The sequence below is a fragment of the Ascaphus truei genome, chromosome 3 (assembly GCF_040206685.1).
Source record: "Ascaphus truei isolate aAscTru1 chromosome 3, aAscTru1.hap1, whole genome shotgun sequence".
In the NCBI taxonomy this organism is placed as follows: Eukaryota; Metazoa; Chordata; class Amphibia; order Anura; family Ascaphidae; genus Ascaphus; species Ascaphus truei.
In genome coordinates this window covers 304,006,787-304,030,405 of record NC_134485.1, presented here as the reverse complement: position 1 = coordinate 304,030,405, position 23,619 = coordinate 304,006,787, and the positions used below count along the sequence as shown (strand labels likewise).

At 40.2% G+C, this 23,619-nt stretch overlaps 1 protein-coding gene across 1 annotated transcript in view; it reads left to right on the top strand.

Moving 5' to 3' along the window:
- The window catches only part of LOC142490730 (uncharacterized), a 50,614-nt gene that overhangs the window by 13,796 nt on the left and 13,199 nt on the right, over nucleotides 1-23,619 (top strand). Inside the window, exons 4-5 of the mRNA XM_075593148.1 lie at nucleotides 16,338-16,415; nucleotides 16,779-17,329. Coding sequence (XP_075449263.1) covers nucleotides 16,338-16,415; nucleotides 16,779-17,329 — 629 coding nt within the window. The remainder of the gene's footprint in view (nucleotides 1-16,337; nucleotides 16,416-16,778; nucleotides 17,330-23,619) is intronic.

The following is a 23,619-nucleotide window of genomic DNA, read 5'->3' as shown; positions in this document are numbered from 1 at the left end:
TCTTCTTCGAATATAAAATTATCACATTTCTATATGTACTGTATTATTTAGTAATCAATACTTTTACTTATTTTCATACTGTTTAATATTATGCGTGTACTGTACAGTACTGTATGTCTCATTTGAACATTGTTGAAACTCATAGGCATGTTACAGTATCACATTTTCGGCGCATACAGCGCTCTCCCTCTTGCCCCCTGCACACACACAAGGATAAAGTACTATTTCAACTTCTTATCTACATTACACATCTCCCACACCATTCCTTGGAATGGGTGGCTTTCTGACTTCAACCTTCCCGAACCTGTCATCACATTCCTGCTTGTATAACGTACAGAGCCTGGTGTCACATTTCAGCGCATGTGTGTATAACTTCACATTCATTTAGAAGTTTGTCTGAATTTTGTTTCGTTTCGTTTCCAGACATGTGCCTGCATAAAAATTCTTGATATTCTGATATTTAATCGGTAATGTAGCTTTTTAATGCGACACTAGTCATGCACATGCTTTATTTATGTGATTTTTATTTATTTGGGGGTGTGGGGATCAAAACATTATGATGACCTGTTGAAAATATTTATTTGAATGACAGTACAGGCAATCCTTCATGCAGATTTACCCCCCCCAATCACACACACACAGGGCTCAAGGATTTAAACTTCTTTTCGACCCTCTCACAGACCATTCATTTTCAAATGGTTGGCATGGTGGTTTTAATCGACCCAAGCCTTGTGTCACATCTCTGTAATTCATATGCCTCATCCATCCACCCCCCCCCATCCCCTTGAGGCTTTGTTTAGGGTAACGCATGCGCACGTGTGATAATCCCTTCTCGAATTTAATATGTTAATCTGATTAGCCCTTCTTGGCAACTACAGAAACTAGTACAGACTCTTGAGGTTTACAACGTACTGTACTGTTTCGATTAATGTAATTAATGGAAATGTGTATCCACACCTTCCGGAGTATAATACGTTAATCTGATAAACCCTTTTTGGCAACTACAGTATGTAGTATAGCCTATCCATAAGCACTTCACACACAAACCCAAAGCCTTCTTGAAGAACTCCCCCTCCCACACACACACACATTCAAAGTGAATTTAAAGTTCAAAGGGGAAAAAAAGACCTTTTAAAAAAAAACATCATCTGAATCATGTTTTTGATAAATTACCAATTTTTGTCATTCTTTCTTTTTTCAATGATTATGATTATCGTAATGTAATGAAATATTTATTTTATCAGGAATAAAAAATACAAATAATCATGAATAATACAAAATTCAGTCTTTATCTTCTTTGTACATGTACTGTAGTTCTTCTGTCAGTTGAAAACTGAGGGCCGGTGGATAATCATGGCAGAATGAAAAATACAAATAATCATGAATAATGCACATTTAAAATAATAAACAGTAATACAAATTTTTAGTCTTTCTCTTCTTCGTCATGGCCACATCTGTAGTTAATTGAGAGGGGCGGGGGGGTTGTGTAAATCATGACTGTAGATACACTATACACACAGTTCACACAATTTACACATGATAATCCCCCTCCCCACGCCTGTCCTTTTTTAGTGCAGCTCTCTCTGAAAAGGAAAGAAAAAATTAGTGCAGTTTTACCTCCAGTACTGTCCAGTACTAACCTCACAAGTCCATATTTCCATCCAATTCTGCGTCTCATCTTCTTGATGTTGGTCTCTGATATGGTAGATTGTGATTTTTATGCAGCGTGTCTTGGACCCTTAAGGCACTCTTCTCATCATTCTCTTCACTTATTTGGTCAACCAGAAGTGTTGTCTCCCTACAGGAAACAACCATACGTTACAGTAGGCCACAAGTAAAGTACATAATTTATGGTCAGGCCTAAAGTATGGCTAAATATATATAATACTGTAATATAAAAGTTATATAAATATACAGCGATAACAATAATAATAGATATATAATTACAATAATAACTATATATATATATATATATATATATAGACAAAAGAAAAAAAGGCAGCGCCTCTGGAAGTGTATGGTTAATTGAACTAGAGATTATGTGCTAGTGATTATTTAATATAAATGAATTGTGAATAAATGATAAGTGAATATCAAATGAATAAATCTATACTATGGTGGCACATGAATAAACTAGATGCCTATGCAAAATGACTGGGGATAACTATGAACAAACAAACATATGACAGTATTTTAAATGCATGTAAATACACATATAAAAAAACTTATAAGAACAAAAGAAGAGGGTAAAAACCAGTCCTCAAATTGAAAGTCCAATGTGGAAATGGAAGCTGGTGCAAGGGGTCTCCGGCTGCTCTCAGAATGGACAAACCACGTCCATAGGGAATCTACAAGGAAAAAAGAGGAGAGAGCGCACGCCCCATAGTGTGAAACTGTAGATTTAATGCGGGAAAGGGGAGGAGGGGGGGTAAAAAATGCACTCACAAAAGTACAGATAAAATAGGCATTGTGTGATAATAATTACCACCATCTGGTTGCTGCGCTCCGTCCTGGGGGAATAATCGATCTCGAACAGGATGGGCCAACGTCCCAGCAGATGTCCAGGGCCAGTGGATGTTTGAAATTGTCCAAGGGTCATAGAAAGTGGCTCCTTGTTTGCAGGCCTCTATGGCACCAGCGCGTGGATCGGTTCACTCCAGCGCTTCGTGATGACGTAATGTCAATGCGTCCGACGTGATGACGCTCCCTGACGCGTTTCGTCACTCACCCGGGAGCGTCATCACATCGGACGCATTGACATTACTTCATCACGAAGCGCTGGAGTGAACCGATCCACGCGCTGGTGCCATAGAGGCCTGCAAACAAGGAGCCACTTTCTATGACCCTTGGACAATTTCAAACATCCACTGGCCCTGGACATCTGCTGGGACGTTGGCCCATCCTGTTCGAGATCGGTTATTCCCCCAGGACGGAGCGCAGCAACCGGATGGTGGTGATTATTATCACACAATGCCTATTTTATCTATACTTTTGTGAGTGCATTTTTTACCCCCCGTCCTCCCCTTTCCCTCATTAAATCTACAGTTTCACACTATGGGGCGTGCGCTCTCTCCTCTTTTTTCCTTATATATATATATATATATAGTTATTATTGTAATTATATATCTATTATTATTGTTATACATATTATATATAAATACAGTTATATATATACAGTATAACAGATATGTATATAACATACAGTATATACATTGGCGACACACTTTATTCGAGCTCGGCTAGTCCCACGAATTCGGGTATTCCCGGGTGTATTGAGGTTTGTGACTGTTTTCTGCCCGAGTGCATTGAGTTATTTTCCGGCAGGGATTGAAGCATTTTATTCCCGCTGGCTGCAATACTGCACAGTACATATATATATACTGCATTACAATTCATGAATTTATGCCATCTGGTAGACACGCGAAGCATTGCAGCCTATTAAATCCTAATCATTATCATTTAACAGATCAGTCGCCCATCAGCCAGGCATGAACCCAGGCTGGGAAGGCAAATGCAACGGGGCTTGTCAGAGGTGAGGAGCGGCGCATTCCAGGTATCTGCCAGGTACATACCGGGTATTTGCTCGAATAAAGTGTGTCGGTGCAGTATAACAGATATAATATCAACGGTACTTAATGTGTGTGTGTGTGTGTGTGTGTGTGTGTGTGTGTTTGTGTGTGTGTGTGTGTGTGTGTGTGTGTGTGTGTGTGTGTGTGTGTGTGTGTGTGTGTGTGTGTGTGTGTGTGTGTGTGTGTGTGTGTGTGTGTGTGTGTGTGTGTGTGTCATAATGTGAGTAAACTGTGTACTGTAATGGGGGGTTGTGAGTGCGTGGGTCATAATGAGTAATAATGAAGTGAGTGATAATTAAGGAAAGAGGTGCATCTCACTTTCAAATAGCATTGATTATAAGAATGTAGGAATGCAATTAAGATAATTGAGGAAGAAGGTGCAACACAATAACAAATTGTACAGTACAGTTTATCTAATAATTGCTAGGAAAATAATTCTGTTAAAAGCAATAAGCCAACTAAACAATAAAAGTGATATGGCAGTACTGCACGGTACAGAAAACATACAGTACCGTATTCAAAATTCTTTACAGTACTTACTAGTAGTTACCGTTGCTGTCCTCTTGACTTTTTTGGTCTTACCGTGGGCATGATAGCTGACGGTGGCTGCTGGTACAACGAGGCCAGAAGTACTTAACCAGCGTTGAATATCTGCAGTTCGTTGTCCACTCGTGTACATCTCCTTTATTCTCATGCTGAGATCCTTAGAAATCTTTTTAACAGACATCGCTGCGTGTAGATAGAAATACAAGCACAAGAATGTATATTTGATGTTTAGTCGATGTGTATTCAATGTGCAGTGAATCCACAAAATGGATGGTGTATTTATACTTTAATGAGTCACATTAGAGTACGCCCACTTTTAACACCTGCACCTCGTCGCCATGCATAAAAGGTTACACACATTGCATACACTCCCACTCGATGATTTGTATCTGAGCTTGCCCTTCTCCAGATACTGCATTGTGCCATCTGCTTCCATTGATCAACCCAGATTCTACGGATGCAAGAGCCGTGCCTGTCTTCTCTTCTGCCGTGCCTGTCGTGCCGAAAAAGTGAAAGGAGGAAGCCGTTTCCAAGCCAAGGCCAAAGCGAAAGGCTAAGGCTAATAAAGAAAACCTTCTGACGACTCCAAAGGCTAAGGCTTTTAAGAAGCCTTATTATGTCAAGAAGAAATTCGCTGATGTAGACATAAAGCAAAACAAATGGAAGCCAACCCATCGAACCAATAGAACCCACAGGTCACCTCCTCTGTCACTCCTCGATAACGCTGCCGCTGCTCTTCCGGAAACCCACAGGTCACCTCCTCCATCACTACTCGACGACGCTGCCGCTGCTCTCCCGGAAACCCACAGGTCACCTCCCCCATCACTCCTCGACGACGCTGCCACTTCTCTCCCGGAAATCCACAGGTCACCTTCTCCATCACTTTTCGACGACGCTGTTGCTTCTCTCCCGGAAATCCACAGGTCACCTCCTCCATCAGCGAAACAGAAAAAACAGCGCAAACGCAATAGTGAAGTACTTTCAAAAATAGTATATTACATAAAAGAATAAATATCTGCGTACATCAGGTTTAGAAAAATCAGGCATGTCATGCACTCAGGCATAAGTTACCAGCACCGCTCGCCATAGAGAGAAGGAACACTCCTGCATACGGTCCCTCAGGTATGGTGCAGCTGGGCATTCGGGGTGGATGTCTGAATTCAGATCACTTGGCTTGTCCTTGCATCAGAGGGTCTCCCTCCAGCATGTAAACCTCCGTTCAGCTGATCCGTGAGGTCGGGGGGAGAGAGAGAGAACTTGCAGAGGCAGCAGATGACACTGTCCCGCCTGCAGCTCAGTTCCTCAGCGCAACTTCGCGACACGCTGCCAAGTGAGGACGGCCGTCAGTCAAGAATGATGTCACTCGCGATAGCACTAGGCTTCCGTGGAGAGATTTGGGCAGTGACTGAAGGCACCCAGAGGTAGGAGTCACTCGTGAAACACTTGTATAACGTTAGTCCTACACGTTTCGTAGCCGTCGCCACTTCTTCAGGGATGGTTAATGATTGTGACTAATGGATATTTAAACCCCAAGATTACATGTGGTTGGTCAAGAGGGACAATATTCTCATCAAATCACATACTATCTATATTGATTGATGCCCCGTGGTGAACGTGCAGGCTATGCTGCTATTTCAGTGAGAGGATGAGATCATGTCTCCCACTTAACCCTTCTCAGGCTGTTTACATACAAATTAAAATATAAATGGTATACAAAACTTTTAATTAAAACAACATCATATTAAAAATACTTACTTAGAATAGCAAACAGTGATTATAAGTTGAGTGGAGCTCTGAAATGAAATAAACATCAGCTAGCATGGTAAATTCTACATATGGTTTATCACAAATATTGTATAACAGGTGTGAACCTAGTCAGATTGATATAATAGAAGACAAAGCACAGGAATGTCACAAGTCACAGAAAAATTGTTTATCAGTAAAGACAGCATAGATCTATATTTTCATTCAGACCCCTAGGGTACTGAATTAGTGAATCCAGATTGTCTCTTGAATAGAGACATCCTTGATTCTATCTCCTCCCCTTCTATTCCTTGGAACACATTTTATCCCTTTGAAGGTTAAGGAAGATGGATCCCTACCATGATAGAGAGCAAAATGGCGACTAACACTATGAGTCTGTAGAGCATTTTTAATGTTTTTAATATGTTCCTGAATGCGGAGTTTTAAACTCCGTTTTGTGCGGCCCACATGTTGTAGGCCGCATTGGCATTCAAGAAGATACACAACATGTGTGGTGTTGCAATTAATATATTCAGTGATATCATAAGATTTAGAGTCAATTTGTGATTGAAATGTTTTTCTTACAGGGTGAAGGTGTTTGCAGACAGAACATTTTCCAAATGGAAAATTCCCGACTGGTTTACTGCCAAGCCAGGATAGACTCGATGTCTGGACATTATCCCTACCGATATCACTGGGAGCCAAGGCAACTTTTAAGCTTCTGGCTTTCCTATAAATAAAATTAGGAGAATGACAGATATGACCACTCAGTATGGGGGGCATGACATGCCTGATTTTTATAAACCTGATGTACGCAGATATTTATTCTTTTATGTAATATACTATTTTGGAAGTACTTCACTATTGCGTTTGCGCTGTTTTTTCTGTTTAACTTTTATCTAGGGGTGCTGAGCCTCTACGCATATAACGGCTGCAAACGCCAACTCAACAGTCAGAGGTTGTTGATTTATACAACAATTTACCACAGAGGTGTGGATATTGGGTAACCAATTAGTTATTTTTACAATAGAGGATCACTTTAGTAGCGCACTTAATTTCTATATTTCACCTCCTCCATCACTCTTCGCCAACGCTGCCATTTCTCTCCAGGGAACCCCCATCTCACCCTCTTCAGCACCCATCCACCCAGATGTCCACAGCACCCCATGCACAAGATCCATCCCGTTAGACCGCATGATGAATGGGTTAAGTGTCGATATCCCTGGGAACTCTATGCTGGTAAAGATAGATCTTCTTTTAGAGACCATACTAAATATGGATCAACGGATGGAGAAGATGGATCAATGGATGGAGAAGATGGATAAGCGCATGGAGAAGATAGAGACTGACATAGCGGGGATACATAATTTGTTTGGAGTTCATGCCCCTGTATATCCGACGCAGGAGTAGGAGGGTGGCATGGATGGGATGAATGGGACCTTCAACCTTCCATCACCAAGCGCACCCACTCCATCAGAAGACTATGTGTTCATGTATGCCATTGACGAGGATGACATGACAACCCCATCGAGACCACGCCAGGAGACAACACAGACAAGGCGACCAAGACAGGAGGAAAGCATCCTCCCAGACAACCTACCCTCACCCTCCGCCACAAGCACACCCGCTCCAAGACACACACCCGCTCCCAGAAGCACACCCGCTCCCAGAATCCCACCCACATACGCTTGCATTGAGACGTGCTTGACATCATCTTGCGCTAGCTGTCCCAGCCACTCAGGGAGAAGTATAGGTTTGCAAGTGGTGGTGTAGCCCAGAAACATGCCAATGACATTTTCAAGCACCACGTGCCCTACGTGGTGTACTGCGGGAGGGCCCACACTGTAAACTACAAAGGAAATTGCACCAAAAAGGCTCTTCCTGAAAATTTAAGAAAGACTATTGTGGAGGAATTGCGGCGCTATTTTACAATTAGCGATCATTTAATGAAAATCGTGAGAGACTCCATAAATGACATTTTGCGGCATACAAGGCATCGTCCCTGGAAGGACGATCTGCTGGGGATTGAATTCGTTGCGTGATTGGTCGTCTGTTCAAATGTTGATTCATTTTTGACTTGTGGATTGTTTAAAATTGTATTCTTAAATGTTTTTACTTACAGTACACCATAAATGTTTTTTTTACTACTCCACTCACCAATAAAAAAAATGTTGATTGTTTTAGATTGTATTCATACTGTCAATGTTTTTATTTACACCATACACCTGTAAATGTTTTCACTTGCTGTACTTCAATAAAAAAAATTGCTGCTTGTTTAAAATTGTATTCTTAAATGTTTTTACTTACAGTACACCATAAATGTTTTTTTACTTACTCCACCCACCAATAAAAAAAATGTTGATTGTTTTAAATTGTTTCATTGTGTCTCCATGGGGGAGGGGGAGGGTTAACTGGTACTGTCGAAGTGTGTGAAGGATTACTGTACAGTAGTTACTGTAGTAAACATAAGAATTTTGCGTTCCAACAAGGTTCCATGAGGCATACAATACAGTACTGTACTGTATACTGTATGCATGCGCATTACTTCAAAACAGTATTAAAACGCATTATTAGTATTAGTATTATTATTAGAAAGAAAACAGATAACCGGCGCTTCCAATAAAAATAATAATAAAGCCAACCAATATTATAGTCCAATGTGGGTGGCAGGAAATCCTGAGTGGAATATTCAATGAAGCCTCACAGATAGACACACAAACATGTAAGACAAAAACAAAAAAAGAGACAAAAGAAAAAGATCATAGTGTAACTCATAAAACAAGACAAAAATCTAAAAAATATAAAAATATAAAAAATCACTGAAAAGATGGGCAAAAGCATAAATTACAAATTTAATGCAATTAACTATAATGTAACAATAAACAAATGTCCATTGGGCTAGAGACGCTAATAAAGCTGAATCATCCGCTAGGGTAAAATTAAAAACCTACTTACAGCAAGCTGATTAAAAACGACCTTTTAGAACAACTGTCCTGGAAGTCAGACTGGAGCCTCTGCAGGAGATGGAACCGCACGAACTCAGAAGATCCACACTGCTAGGGTGATCACCACTGCCAACACTCAGACCCTCAAGGTAGGTGAAGGTGTCACTAAGAGGAACCAGAACTCCACGCTGCTCGGAGTGACGCCGACACCGTGCATACAGACCAACAGGTCGCGTGATGTGCCGGTGACGTCACAATGCGGCGCGAGGGCAGGGGGAGTGCCCAGACAGGCAGCAGAGCTCGGGAAGCTAGAAGGCAGGTCTGACAGGAACAGCGTGCAGCCAGGGGTGGATGATAAATGTCAGTAGCCAAGGAAAGAACCACCATACGCGTTTCGTGACGCTAAGTCACTTCGTCAGGGGCATGATGGGAATACAAGCATGTGGGTATATATATATACCATGACGCTAAATTGGACCAATAGCTGGAATAATGGCATAATCATAATAAATCAATCAAATCAATCTTAACAGTGTTAATCTCATTATTATTAGAACACACATACTGTAATAGATGTACAGAATAAATGCATACTTTTTGTTTTTGGGGTTTATTATACAGTACAGTATGTAAAAAAGTATTGTTTACTTTATGAAAAAAACAGCATACTGTTTCAGGTTTTCTATAAAGCTCACAGTTATTCTATCCTAATCAATAAAAATGGCACTGATTCAGATTCAGCAGTGTGCAAGCATCGTTACAAAAAGTGATATTATCCATCGAAATCCCTCCATTTGCCGTTCTCAGCCTGATGACAAAGTTTCTTTTCTGAGGAAGAAAAATAAAAGTATTACTGTAATGGTTGGTTCAAATTAGTCTGTCCCTAAAGAAGTTCCCGCAGTCACTCCCCTTGGTCAGTCCCAACAATAATTTTCTTGGGGGGTGTCTCTTGTTTATATACACACATGCGCCTAGATGTGATGAGACGCATATGCGTATCAACAAGCTTTCAATGCGCATGCGCCTAGCTGTCCACCAATTGTTCAGTATCTACTGTAGAAGCTGCTCAGCCAATGATATTGCTGGACTACATTGTGGCGAATTGTGACTAAAAGAAATAAATAACCATAAGCAAAGCGATTGATTACAGGAGAATCGCTTTACTGTGCATTGATATTGATATGGTAAAAAAAGAATTAAATACGGCAGCTGTACCCACCATAGACGTTGCCATTCGGTTGGCGCCGAGCCACTGCCAGTCCCTTAGTCTTGATTATACACGTAGTTGACAGGTGACAGCGGGCCTGCTACACCTGTAGTTGACAGCTGATGAAGCTGGAAATCGTTTTGGTACATGCAAGCTTGCTGGTATCTGTACGTGAAATTTTGCTCAGGCTGCAGGTATCCAGGCGGGGACAGATAGCAAGGGTTGCCGGTCAGCAGGTTTTCACTGACGGTCGGACCGTTATTGGAAGCCGGAGCTGGCACTGGCGCATTGCTTGCCTGGGACTGACGATTCTTAGTTGGTTTTACCATGACCTTTCGCCTTTTGAAGTCTCCGTGATCAAAGATACTGGAAAAATCTGTCGCAACACACCAATACCCTCCTTCTGTAACTCCGGGTGCAGGAGCAATACGAAAAAAACATGGATCGATACATAACTTTTTCCTTATTGCACGCTTCCACACATGAGCATCTGGTGAAAATTTGTAAAAGTCATAATTTTTGATAAAATATTGATACATTTGACCAACTGTGGCCATCTTATCATCTGCTGCATTAATTGCAGCCCATATTAAATAAGCATACGTTATGTCGGGTTTTTTGAACAAGGACTGCAGTGGTGCACTCATCTCGGAACTCTCTGAACAATATAATAGAACACCAGACACTGTGCATTGAGTTTTTAATATGAAAAGCCTAAATTGATACAGTATTGTAATTTCTTCAGTACGAAGGTCAATTCACAATAGACCACTGTGGTATTTTTTAAACACCTACAAGTCGACACATTACTGAAGCACATTTATTGTACACATTAGAATTCATTACAATTCATGAATATCTACCACCTGGCGGATACACGACGAATTGCAACCAATGAAATCCGCACCATTATCATTAAACAGATCAAGCGCGGGTGACGCTGGCATGAATGCGTCATGAATACGGCATGAATACGTCATGAATGCCGCATGAACGCCGCATGTACGCCGCATGCACGAGGCGAAGCGTGTGGCATTCAGAAAAAGTCACCGAAAAAAAACCGAGAAGTGTTAAAATAAAAGCGGCCGCGGCTGTAAAAACTCATAAAAATGAAATAAGAATAAAAAAAACTCCTTAGATATGGGATATCGTAAGCATATGATAAGCATATCCCATATCTAAGGAGTTTTTTTTATTCTTATTTCATTTTTATGAGTTTTTAAATGCATGTTAGACTTAGTTTGTATGTCCTTAATTCACTTATTACCGGAGTGTCAGTGTCCATGATTAACAAAATTTGTTTTGAATTTTTTTTTCTTTTTTTCTTACCAATGATCCTGACGCGCTGATGTCATATGCCCCACATCATTTGACAGACTCAGAAGTGGCGGGGATTGGCCGAGGCAGCATCAGAATCTGGTATTTAATACACTCCGGTGGGTAAGTTTTTATTCACCTTGATAAAGGACTGTAGAGTCCGAAACGCGTTGGTGTGCTGTTTGTTACTATGATCCATTAAAAACCGTGGAAACGTACTCTTGTGGTTTTTGATTACTCTCTGCCTATTTTATTTGCTGCCTTTGTTAGGTTTCATTATGCGGTTCACTGGCTGGGGTACTATCAGCTTTGTATATGTTGTTTCAGGTGGTTCTTACCTGTTATACATCCATAGGGACATTACCATTGGTTCCTGTTATATCCTCAGCAAGTGTTAGATTATTTAATTAGTACACACCCCTTTTGAATGCTGGTATTTAATGAGGACTGACCGGACACACTGACTCCTCCTCTCCCTGATGAAGCGTGCCGTGTCATGCGTAATGCGTGTCGGGTACTGATGACGTCACAACGGTGACGTTCTGAAGCAAGGCGCCACCATCGGATATGGCTTGTATTGTGGCCTACTTGGCATGGTGTACACTTTTTGACAGACTATATACATGATACACTCACTGATATCTGACCATACTGGCTTGTATATTTGTATTCGTTGTGTTAAAAGAAAAAGGAAGAATGGTGGAGCACTACAACAAATGTCCATAAAAAAATAAACAAACAGGAGAGTGCGTTTCCCATAAAAAATCATTTTGTCAAAGCGCTCTGAGAAGCGTGAAATGTTGGTGGGGCTTTTTTGCCCTTTTCTTGTCCTCATGACCATTAAATAATTATTTTTTATGGGAAACGCACTCTCCTGTTTGTTTATTATTCTATGGACATTTGTTGTAGTGCTCCACCATTCTTCCTTTTTCTCTTGTCATACCTACGGGACGGAGGCACACCTAAGGACCCCCACTGCTGGATTGCATGGACGTTGCAGCTTCAAAAGTGAGTCACTTGCTTGCTACATGTTTTCCTGGCTATGATGTTTAATGAGATTTTGGTATTATCTAGGGTGAGTTATATGCTTATGACTCCTGGTGTTAATGTGTGTAAATTTCTCATTATGTGGTGAGTTCACTATCCAGGAGTCTACACCCAATACCTGTTGTCTTCAATCAAGTATTTATCCTGGGGATCCTTCTACAAGTATTCTTTATTCATTCAATTATATTTTCTGTTATCGGTCTTTAGCACCACGCATTTACATTCTATCTTTGTTGTGTTACACTGTGTCTGCCTTCCACAGTATTGTTATATCTCGTTAAGATGTTTATACTATACATAAGAGTGATATATATATATATATATATATATATCCATACAACAGGGTTAACGTTTCAGTGTTTATTCCCAGAGACTAGAAGTGTTGTACTGGTGCACTATTAAGCATATGGTTTATCTATACACTAGAATGAACAGGTACTGATTCCCTTTTGCCTTATTTATGCACACATGGGAGGATTTCTCCTTTACAGTCCTCTGTTTGATTCATGGGAAACAATCTCTGTAGATGTGCCTATACAGAGATATGTGTAATACTGTCTCTCTATATGCAGCGAAGTTCTGTTTGAGGTATATACATTAAATTAAACAGTTTGCTGCTACACCATATGTTCTGATTTTATGTTGGTATATTTATTGCTAACCTCTAGTACTTTACCTCTGTATAGGGGACTATGGGCCTCATGCAGTAAGCGACGATTATGTGAAATCGGCAAGCTTATCGATTAGTCATGTTATTGGCGTTTTTCCCTCTCCGTATGCAGTAAGTGCCGAATACATTCAAAATCAACCCGAAAACAAATCCGCCCACTCTCACGATGATGAGCCGATCACACACAGGTGTATCGGCGTGCGTGGCGGGGTGCTGTTAGGTTGCACAATCACAAATCTTGCTGAATCAGGCGAAACAAGCATGTTTTTGATTGCGCGCCATATTTAAAGGCAACGTGTACTGCTAATCATTCTCTGTGTTGTTGGGAGTGAGAGAGAGAGAGAGACGCACAGAGCTGGACGATTGAACATTTGCATATTGACTGAGAGACTTGTTGTGTATTGGGTGAGCTTTGTCCTTTGTTGTTTTGTTTACATCTTTGTCTTGTTTTATATGTGGAAGTGGGTCGTGTGATTGCCTGTACATTTATTGTCTGTTTTTTGTGAGTGCTGGAAGTATGCCCGCAAAGCGTGGGAAGAGTGATGCTGGTGGGAGTGGGAGTGCTACTCGTGGGAGTACGCGTCGGAGTGAACGTACTGTTCAGGGGAGTGATGTTGCTGGTGCACCGAGTGGTGTTGCTGGGAGTGGGAGTGCTGTTGCTGGGAGTGGGAGTGCTGTTGCTGGGAGTGGGAGTGCTGTTGCTGGGAGTGGGAGTGCTGTTGCTGGGAATGGGAGTGCTGTTGCTGGGAGTGGGAGTGCTGTTGCTGGGAGTGGGAGTGCTGTTGCTGGGAGTGGGAGTGCTGTTGCTGGGAGTGGGAGTGCTGTTGCTGGGAGTGGGAGTGCTGTTGCTGGGAGTGGGAGTGCTGGTGCTAGGAGTGTGAGTGCTGGTGCTAGGAGTGTGAGTGCTGGTGCTAGGAGTGGGAGTGCTGGTGCTAGGAGTGTGAGTGCTGGTGCTAGGAGTGTGAGTGCTGGTGCTAGGAGTGGGAGTGCTGGTGCTGGGAGTGCTGCTGGTGGCGCAGTTGCTGATGGGGTGGATGGTGGTGGCGTGCTTGCTGGTGGCCAGCTTTTGGAGGCTCTTCCATTGGAAGAAGGAGAGTCCAGTCAGCACCAGCCAAGCTCTGACCCTAAACCTGCTCGGAAAAAACGTGTGGAGAAGCCACGTAATCCTCGCTTCAATGACCAGGAAAATAGGGCTCTTGTCACTGGCATTCTGGAGCACTATGACAGTATATATGGACATTTAGTAGGTAAGTGTAACTTTACATTTATTATTCAAATACATGTGATCCTAGGTCATCTGAGTTTTGTTCATATGCAAATATGGGTACACAATATCTTTCTATGTTCATTAGTGTGGAAACACAGCTTTTTATCATGCCTTACAAGGACAAATAAACACAGGCGGTCAATTTGCCAGAACTGCATACAATATGAATGCAACCTTGCTTACATGTATAGGTTTAGTAGTGAATGCTCATGTGCTGCACATATTACACATAAAACAGCATGTTTGCTATCACTTGGAACAGCTAGCAGTGTAGGAAACTGGTGCTTATATTATTATTCATTTACCTCATATCTTTTATATGTTTTTCAAGGGCGGACAAGTGCAGCAAGCAAAAAAGAAATGTGGGACACAATAGTCATTGGTGTCAATGCCTGTGGGAATAGTGTCAGGGACAAGTATCATTGTCGGAAAAGATTTGATGATATTAGGTCCAAATTGAAAAAGAAAATACAAGACCAACGCGTGCATGCTACTGGCACTGGAGGTGGGCCCACACCACAACGTCTCATATTGACTCCATTGGAGGAGCTGCTTCGGCCAAAATTACTTACCGTCGTCGTGGAAGGCTTGGCTGGTGACCGTGACATTGGAATTTATCCGTCACAATTTCCAGCAGGTGATAAATATTACTGTACTAGGCGTGTCGTTGCTTACAGTTATTTTGCATATTTACACTGCTTTTTATACTGTCTTCACAATATAAGCATACCTGCATCTATATATGTATATGTCTGATTCTGTATATATATATCTCAAAATAGACATATATGTAGTAGTCCTACTAAAAGCAGTAACTAATATAGCACGTGCCATTGCGTGCTCATTTACATGTGAATTCCCAAAATGCATAGCTGCAGTGGAAGCAATTGATGGTGGGCGAAGATGGGGAACAACAGGGTAGTACACGTGTAACACATGTTCATGAGAAATTATTAGTAGCTACAGGTACAGAACAGAAATATGTATCATATTATTGTGTATTTTATTGATTTTACTCCGACAAACATGACATTACTGCCTATTTTAAGCATGCATCAAAGAAATTGCATGTAACGGCCTACAAACATCACTGGCACTAACACATCTATAGTTGCTTATGAAAAGGTCCATTTTTGCTTTATGTCATATACAGACAGCATAATGAGGCACACGTATCATATGTTATGTCATTGTTTTCATAACTTAAACACTGCAGATGACTACTTAGCTCATCTACCATTGTGTTAAAGCAGCTGCAATTAATATCTCATCACAGCATACACTTCAACAGAGGGGGTGGGGTTCAGCACACACACTAATTACAGCCTCATTTCACGGTCAACTTAGTTCACACCATTTGCACCTGTTTCAAGTCATTGAAAGGTGTGGCTGATTAGGCTTTTTGGGGAAGGGAATACCTTTCTTACAACCTGAATAGCACAACTGAAGTTAATCACACTCATTGGAAAGCTTAACTCTAGCTACTAAATGCCCCAACAACTCATTACTTATCAAAGCGTACGTCACACATTAGTTCACTCATATCTATAGTTGAACTACTATGAAAGACACATTATCACACACTGCATGTGTTGTCTTGTTGAGTCACAGCCACATTCAGGTGTGCCACATCTTCGATTAATGTACCACACATATCCTCTACCAAAAACAACACTTTTTGCAATATGACCACCTTCATGATAACCATTGTGAATGGTCATCTCATGATAGTTATGTACATTATGATACTGATATCACTACACAACATATGATTTTTATGTACTCATTTAATCTATTTATCCTCACGCATTACTGCAGAAACATAGTATGTTGTATGTTAGGGAACTCAAAAATTCTAAGTACACAGGCATGTACAGTGTTATTACAACTATTTATGTTCACTTTCACACACATTTTCGGTTAAGGAACTGATGTTGTTAGTTAATCATAAATACAGAACATACAATAAGTGTTTGTTCAATATTTACACATGTAAATGTAAAACTTATGTTATTGTTATATATAGTTGCCCCTGGAGGACATGTGTCACCTGAGATGGAACAAGTGTCTTCACCTGGGTCAGCCAGCTCAACACTACTAGAAGGTGAGTGTATCATTTGCTGGCCATATAATATGTGCTCTTCTATATGTTATGTTGTCATGTGCATTATTTGTTTTGCACATCTTCTTTAAATAGGATTACTTAGTGTCAGTGAAAATTAAGTGTAAGGCAACATGTATTGTGTTAGTGATGTTAATTATCATGTAGGACTTCTGAGTTTAGAGCAACTTTTCATTCATTCATATTTCATACTGAGTCCAAACATTATTCGTAAGTCAAGGTAGTTTTTAATGAGGTTATAAAACGTATGCTAACATGTTAGGTGTTACTTAGGACACAGTACAATTACATAGTAACACAGCATACATTAACATGCCATTTAATAATGTGTACATTTCTTTTTAGAACATCATGGTGATGAGGATGATGAGTATGATGAGGATGACGCCACAGAAGAGACTGAAATACAATCATGTGACCATGAAGAGGTGCCAATAGAAACTGTTGTACCGCCAAATCGTCCATCAACTTCCACATACGATGCAATTGTAGCTTCAGAGGGAAAAATAGTGGACGCAGAAAATCGTCGCCATTCAGACATGATGACAGTGCTGGAAAGGATGATTGGACTGCAGGAAGAAACAGTATCACAATTGGCACATCTCCACAGAGTCTTCATTGAAGTGCCTAAACAGTTGCAAAAAATCAACACCTCATTCGAAGCATTAGTTGTTCAGCAAACACAAGCTAATTACTGGAGAATGACTAATGTACCACAATTCAACACCTCCCAGCCAGGATCTGTTCATGCAGGTCAGTTTTCACCACATTCATCTGAGATTCATTCACCAGGCCCAAATGTTACCGGTCAAGTAGCAGACATTGCTGTGCAGGTTCCTGATGACATCCTACCGCTGCCATCTCTACAAATTCAGCAGCAGACACCTACAAAGGAGGCGACAAAAACAAAACAAGACACACATGAAACAGACCAACCATCACTTGTGCAGTGTCTACCAACTTGCTCACATGTGTCACTGGGCACAAGCCCTGTCCGTGAACAGTCACTACCCAAAAGCCCTGTAGGTGAGTCGCTGCCCAAAAGCCCTGTAGGTGAATCGCTGCCCAAAAGCCCTGTAGGTGAATCACTGCCCACAAGCCCTGTAGGTGAGTCACTGGCCACAAGCCCTGTAGGTGAATCACTGCCCACAAGCCCTGTAGGTGAGTCACTGGCCACAAGCCCTGTAGGTGAGTCACTGGCCACAAGCCCTGTAGGTGAGTCACTGGCCACAAGCCCTGTAGGTGAGTCACTGGCCACAAGCCCTGTAGGTGAGTCACTGGCCACAAGCCCTGTAGGTGAGTCACTGGCCACAAGCCCCGTAGGTGAACAGTCACTGGCCACAAGCCCTGCCCGTGAAGTGCCAGAGGCCACTCAAAGTGGCTCTGTTGTGCCTAAAGTTGGTGGCAAAAGAAAAAGGAAAATTCAAGAGACAACAAGCAGGCCTGTTACTCGCTCGCAAAAGGAACAAAAAAAATAAATGTTATAATTCAGAAAATATGTGTTTGGCCTTGTTTTGTTGACTTCAGATTATCTAATTACTATTGTATGTATGCTGAAGACTGTGTTGTTTCCAAACTTTCAACTATGTTCTTGTACACGTGAAGTTTTGGAAATGTTAACACTCATAATTAATTGTGTTATAAATATTTATGTTGTAATCGTCTGTTCAGTAATGGTCCACCAGGAGCCAGTTGCTAAGTTTAGAGAAGCTGCCATTGACTTTGCAGCAAAACATTGCATTTGGGTGTGTTAATTGATGTAAGAATTGCATATGCATATTAGTCACATGCAATTATTAAAACACCTAAGTAAGTGCAAACATCTTTCTTGTACGTGTACAGCAGGATTATGTGTAAATTATTACTTACCTTTGCCTTGCTTGGCCATTGTAATTTTGTCCTTTAATCAGTTGTGTGTTCGTTTCTATAACATCTCAGAATGTATAATAATATATATACACACACACACACACACACACACACACACTGAGTGAGTGTGAGTGTGAGTGTGAGAGTGTGTGTATATATATATGTATATATGTGTATATATATATGTATATATGTGTATATATATATGTATATATGTGTATATATATATGTATATATGTGTATATATATATGTATATATGTGTGTATATATATATATATATATATATATATATATATATATATATATATATATATATATATATATATATATATATATATATATAGTACTATATAAACTGGTATACACAAACTAATACACTTCATGCTTCCTTGTGAAAACACTATTTTAATAATACAGGCCTAATGTTTGAGAAATATCCTAAGTATGAGACTCTAACAGTATTGTGCTTAAACAAATGTTTATTACTTAATTCAATCATGTTTCTCACCATTTAAATAGGTTTCATACAAGGTATACTTAATGCCATCAATGTTGTGTGTACTCCTGCAATATAAAAAAAAAAAAAATATTATATATAAATATATATATTTTTATAAGAGATATATTTATATATATATATATATATATATATATATATATATATATATATATATACACACGTATTTAAACTCATGCAGACAGGGAGTTAACCAGACTTTCACATACACACAGAAATGTAAGCGGGGAAAAAACATTTCTTTTTGCAGGTGTGTTTTTACTGATATGCCTGGCTAAGAAATATTTTCACACACTGGTCTTTGTTATTTTTCAAAAAAACACTATGTGAACGCATTCACAGTCTAGGGATGTTTTTCACAAACGAGATAAAAGAAGGAGAAATGTTTCTCCCACAGTCCCATATCACGAACCACAACTGTTAACCCAATTAGACAACCAAATCCAATTGGCGTTTGAAATAAGGAGTCAAAGTAGTTACTTTTGTTGACCTTGACAAGGAAAAACAGGAGTTTGTTAGCCATTCAGCACATTCATTTTGATGAGCAAATAACACAGACCTGCACACAGCTTTTGTGCTACTCAGACATGGCTGATGAATTCGTTAACAATATTAATCCCCTTTTAGGGTATAAGTACATGATCTGTGAAGCCATCTTGAACAGTCGCGGACAGAAAGCAAGCACACGCCAAATCGATGATTTCATTCGAGCAAAATATCCTTATTACCAAGACCGTAAGCATGCACGGAATTTTAATTCCTCAATAAGATTCACTTTATCAAGTAATGACTTTTTTGAACGTGACCAGGATAAGCTACAACACACCTATGGTTTCTGGAAGATTGCCCCGGAAAAACAATTTATCCTGAAAGACGGCACTTATATTGTCGTGAAAGGCATATTTATTCCTAATGGCAATAGCAATGTATCCGCTACTACTGATCCGTTTGAATCGATACGTGCTGCAATATCTGCAGCCTCCATTCCTGAAACCCACATTGTACAAGAACAAAAGTACTATGATTATGTACCAAGCCTTTCAGCTGAAATTGCATTGGAATGGGAACCGGAAGAAATGAACCTACCTCCCGACCAATTATTTGAAGAAAGCAGTGGCGATTCCTATGAGCGCATCCTGGAGGAGATATGTGCCATACTGGATTCAGCGGTTGGGTTAAGCGTGGATGAAAATGGCTTGCATTTCTGGAGCGACCAGTTGCAGCCAGGCGAAGAGTTAATTCTAGAAGAATGGTAAATATAACAATCGTTATGCGTTGACTCTGCGTTTAATTTTTTTTTTTTTTGTAACCACCATTTTCACTTTCAATGCGTGGATACAGCGTAACATTGCAGACTGCATAACATGTAGCGATCACAAACAAATTGTTTCCTAATACAATATAGTAGGACCTGAAAGAGTAGTACACATTGCTGACGGAATAAATATACGTACTTTCCTATCCCTTTAAACATATTAGCAACATTTTACCATTACTCTAACACATACCTGTTTTGTTATCATGCAACATCTACAACATTGAAAACCGGGTCCACCACGTATGACGTGGGACCCTTGTCATGGGCCAAGGCGTCCTTAAAAAGGATTAGTGATGTAAGTCCCGCCCCCAAGCGACGTGCGCGCCTCAAAGCCTATTGGCTGTCATGTTTTGTTATAGTAACGGTAACTGCAGTGTGTGATGCGTGCGGCTCAGTGTTTGTAGGCGTACCCTGGGCGTTAGCCGAATGTTAATTGAGTGGGAGGAGTGTTAGCGTGCGTTTCACGCTGGCTTAACATGACGTCACACGTATTGCATTTGCGCATTGTGTTATCGGCCGTGCTTTCTGTTCAAACACGTCTGTTTAAAAAGAATACAGATGTACTCGTTTAGAACGAATGTAGTTTCGTCTTCATTGTATTTGAAATAAAGATGTTATGTTTACTGGTATTTTCAACATGTATTGAACGCACAACGTACGCTTTGTTTTGCGCATGCGCTAACAGTTAGTGGAGCCAAGCGTGAAGTGCGTGCGCACACAAAGATGTGCGCGCACATCTTTCAGTATACAGGCAACGTTCACTTCTTATACATAGTTATGCCTGCTACAAATTTAAAGAAACATTACATACTGATGAACAGTTTTACTTCTAACATATAAGTGACTGACGTGTGTATCTACACAATCATATAGAGCTGCGTAACGCGTTGTCACGGATGCATATCTAGTAAGGTGCCATCTTTGACCATCATGTGTTTGCTGTATTTCAGAGATGTCGGGGAAGATACAATCGGATCAATGTATGATTTCAGAAGAGTCTACCTTTATATGAGATGATTGTGAGGAGGAGCCACCGACTACTATACTACATATGGAACTAATTTTATATTGCTTGCAGCGCTTATTAACAAACAATTAAAAATGTGATACCCTTATGCCTATATTGCATAAGCACTTAATTAACATAATGATGTTGCAAAAGAGTGCCTCATGAATTTTTATTGAGTGTTCTTTAATGACTACTAACATTTTATGACATGGTGTGTTTTATATATAACAACCATTCCCACTCTGCTAACACATTTGTGTATTCTAATATGTAATGGAACGTATGACTGTCGAAACTATGTAACAATAATAATAATAATATGAGCATGTTCATGTATAGGGTTGCTAGTTGTACGCAGCGATTTACAGACACATGTTTCAGCCTGAGGTCCCTGGCCCGTGGAACGTACAAATGTTTTTTTGCCGCATGAGGCACAGGGAGATAAAGTGACTTGGCCAAGGTCACAAGGAGCCCACACCGGGAATTGAACCAGACTCCCCTGCTTCAAACTATCAGTGCCAGTGTGTGTCTTTACTCAGTGAGCCACTCCTTCTCCCAATGTAAAGGACACTTACAACCAAGTAGCCATTTATTTTTAAAATCTCTTGTTACATGGGTATGTAGATAAAATGGTTTGGGACTGTAGCAAATAATGTTACTGGCCAGATGTTATGGTCCCCTCCAATGCATGATGTTCTGAATATGACATTACCATCATGTTATGAAGTACGTTTCTGTGTATATTTCATTAACCTAACTAACTATAGTTTACTGTGTTTATTAATCGTTTAGAAATACATAGTATAGTCAATATGATGATATAAGCTACCATAATAAAGCTGGTGTTATCATTTGTCGGTGTTATACATGGATCCTACACCAATTGATAGAGACACAAACAGTTGTCTTAAAAAGTGTGTCTATGCTAGTGATGAATGTGCTCCCGTAAGTAAACAAATAAGTACAGTTATCCCCTTTTCTCCAACCACCTCTATATTACATGAATGGAAATTATAAGGAAACATACATAAAATGTGATGAAATGTGAGTAATCATTTTGTAATACAATGCACATGAAAGCTCAAGAGTAGCTAAATGCATATACATGATACAGAAAGTACATATATGTAACATTTGTGTTTAAACCAATATGTTGGGTTTTTAGTTCCAATAATTATAGGAAGATTGAGGTAGCCACATCTTATGAGAGATGTCAGCAAATATACATACCATGATCAGTCATACTGGAGATATACCTATAATGCAAAGGAACAATATATAAATTGCAAACATTGACATGCCATCTTCAGTACCGTAAACAACACAGCAAAGTGTGTATTTGGTGTTAAATGTACAACACCATGTATATTTCATGACATTCAAAATGTAAATCAGCCTGGTGTACACATCATATGGATGTACATGTTACACTGCACCAATAACATTGTATGTAAGCATACTAGAAGCATGAATGATTATGGGCATAATATGTGTTTTGTCTTAGCATAAGGAATAACACAATGCTACAATATTATTGCTTTGTTACCCAAGTTGTATTCACATACACACAACTAAAGTACAATTGAAGAGGGATTATATAACCTGTGCAACAATAACATACCGGTGCCACATCCCTTTGTGCACACAGCAGAGAAAAGAAAGGTGTGCAACCCATATTCATCTGTGTCCTAACAGAAGGTTATATAAAGAAACATTATTGTTAATATAACATAATTAAACTATAAAAGTAGTACTAGGAACATATGAGTTTGTACTTACAAGAAAAAAATGAATTGATGAGATTCTGTCGTGTCTGGCCACCACTGGCTGTTTGTTCATTTTCAGCAGCTACATGGGTGGGATGCTCGTCTACCAAAGCCTCAGCTAGGTCTGACTGTACATTGTGCCTGAGTGCAACATTGTGCAAAATGCAACAGGCAAGGATAATATCAGACACTTTTTGAGGCTTGTATAGAAGAGCCCCACCAGTTCTGTCCAGACACCTAAACCTGGTCTTGAGTAGGCCAAATGTCCTCTCTATAACAGATCTTGTAGATATATGGGCTGCATTGTACCTGTCCTCTGCTTCAGTTTGAGGGTTTAGCACCGGAGTCAAGAGCCACGGCCTAATTCCGTATCCTGAGTCACCTATAATGAATGGAGCACACATAAGCTGACATTAGTGATCAAATTGTACAATGCCAACATTCCTAAATCAACATGTGTTTTGTGTTAGAACATGTAAATATGTACTCACCCAGCAGCCAACCAGGTTCAAAATGTCCCTCTTCGAACGCATGGAAGACTGAAGAGTTCCTCAGGATAGAGGAATCGTGACTGGAACCAGGGAACTTGGGTACCACATGCATTATCCTCATCGTGGCATCACATACCACCTGTACATTGAGTGAATGGTAGTGCTTCCGATTGCGGTACACATGCTCACTCTGACTAGGTGCAATCAAAGCAACA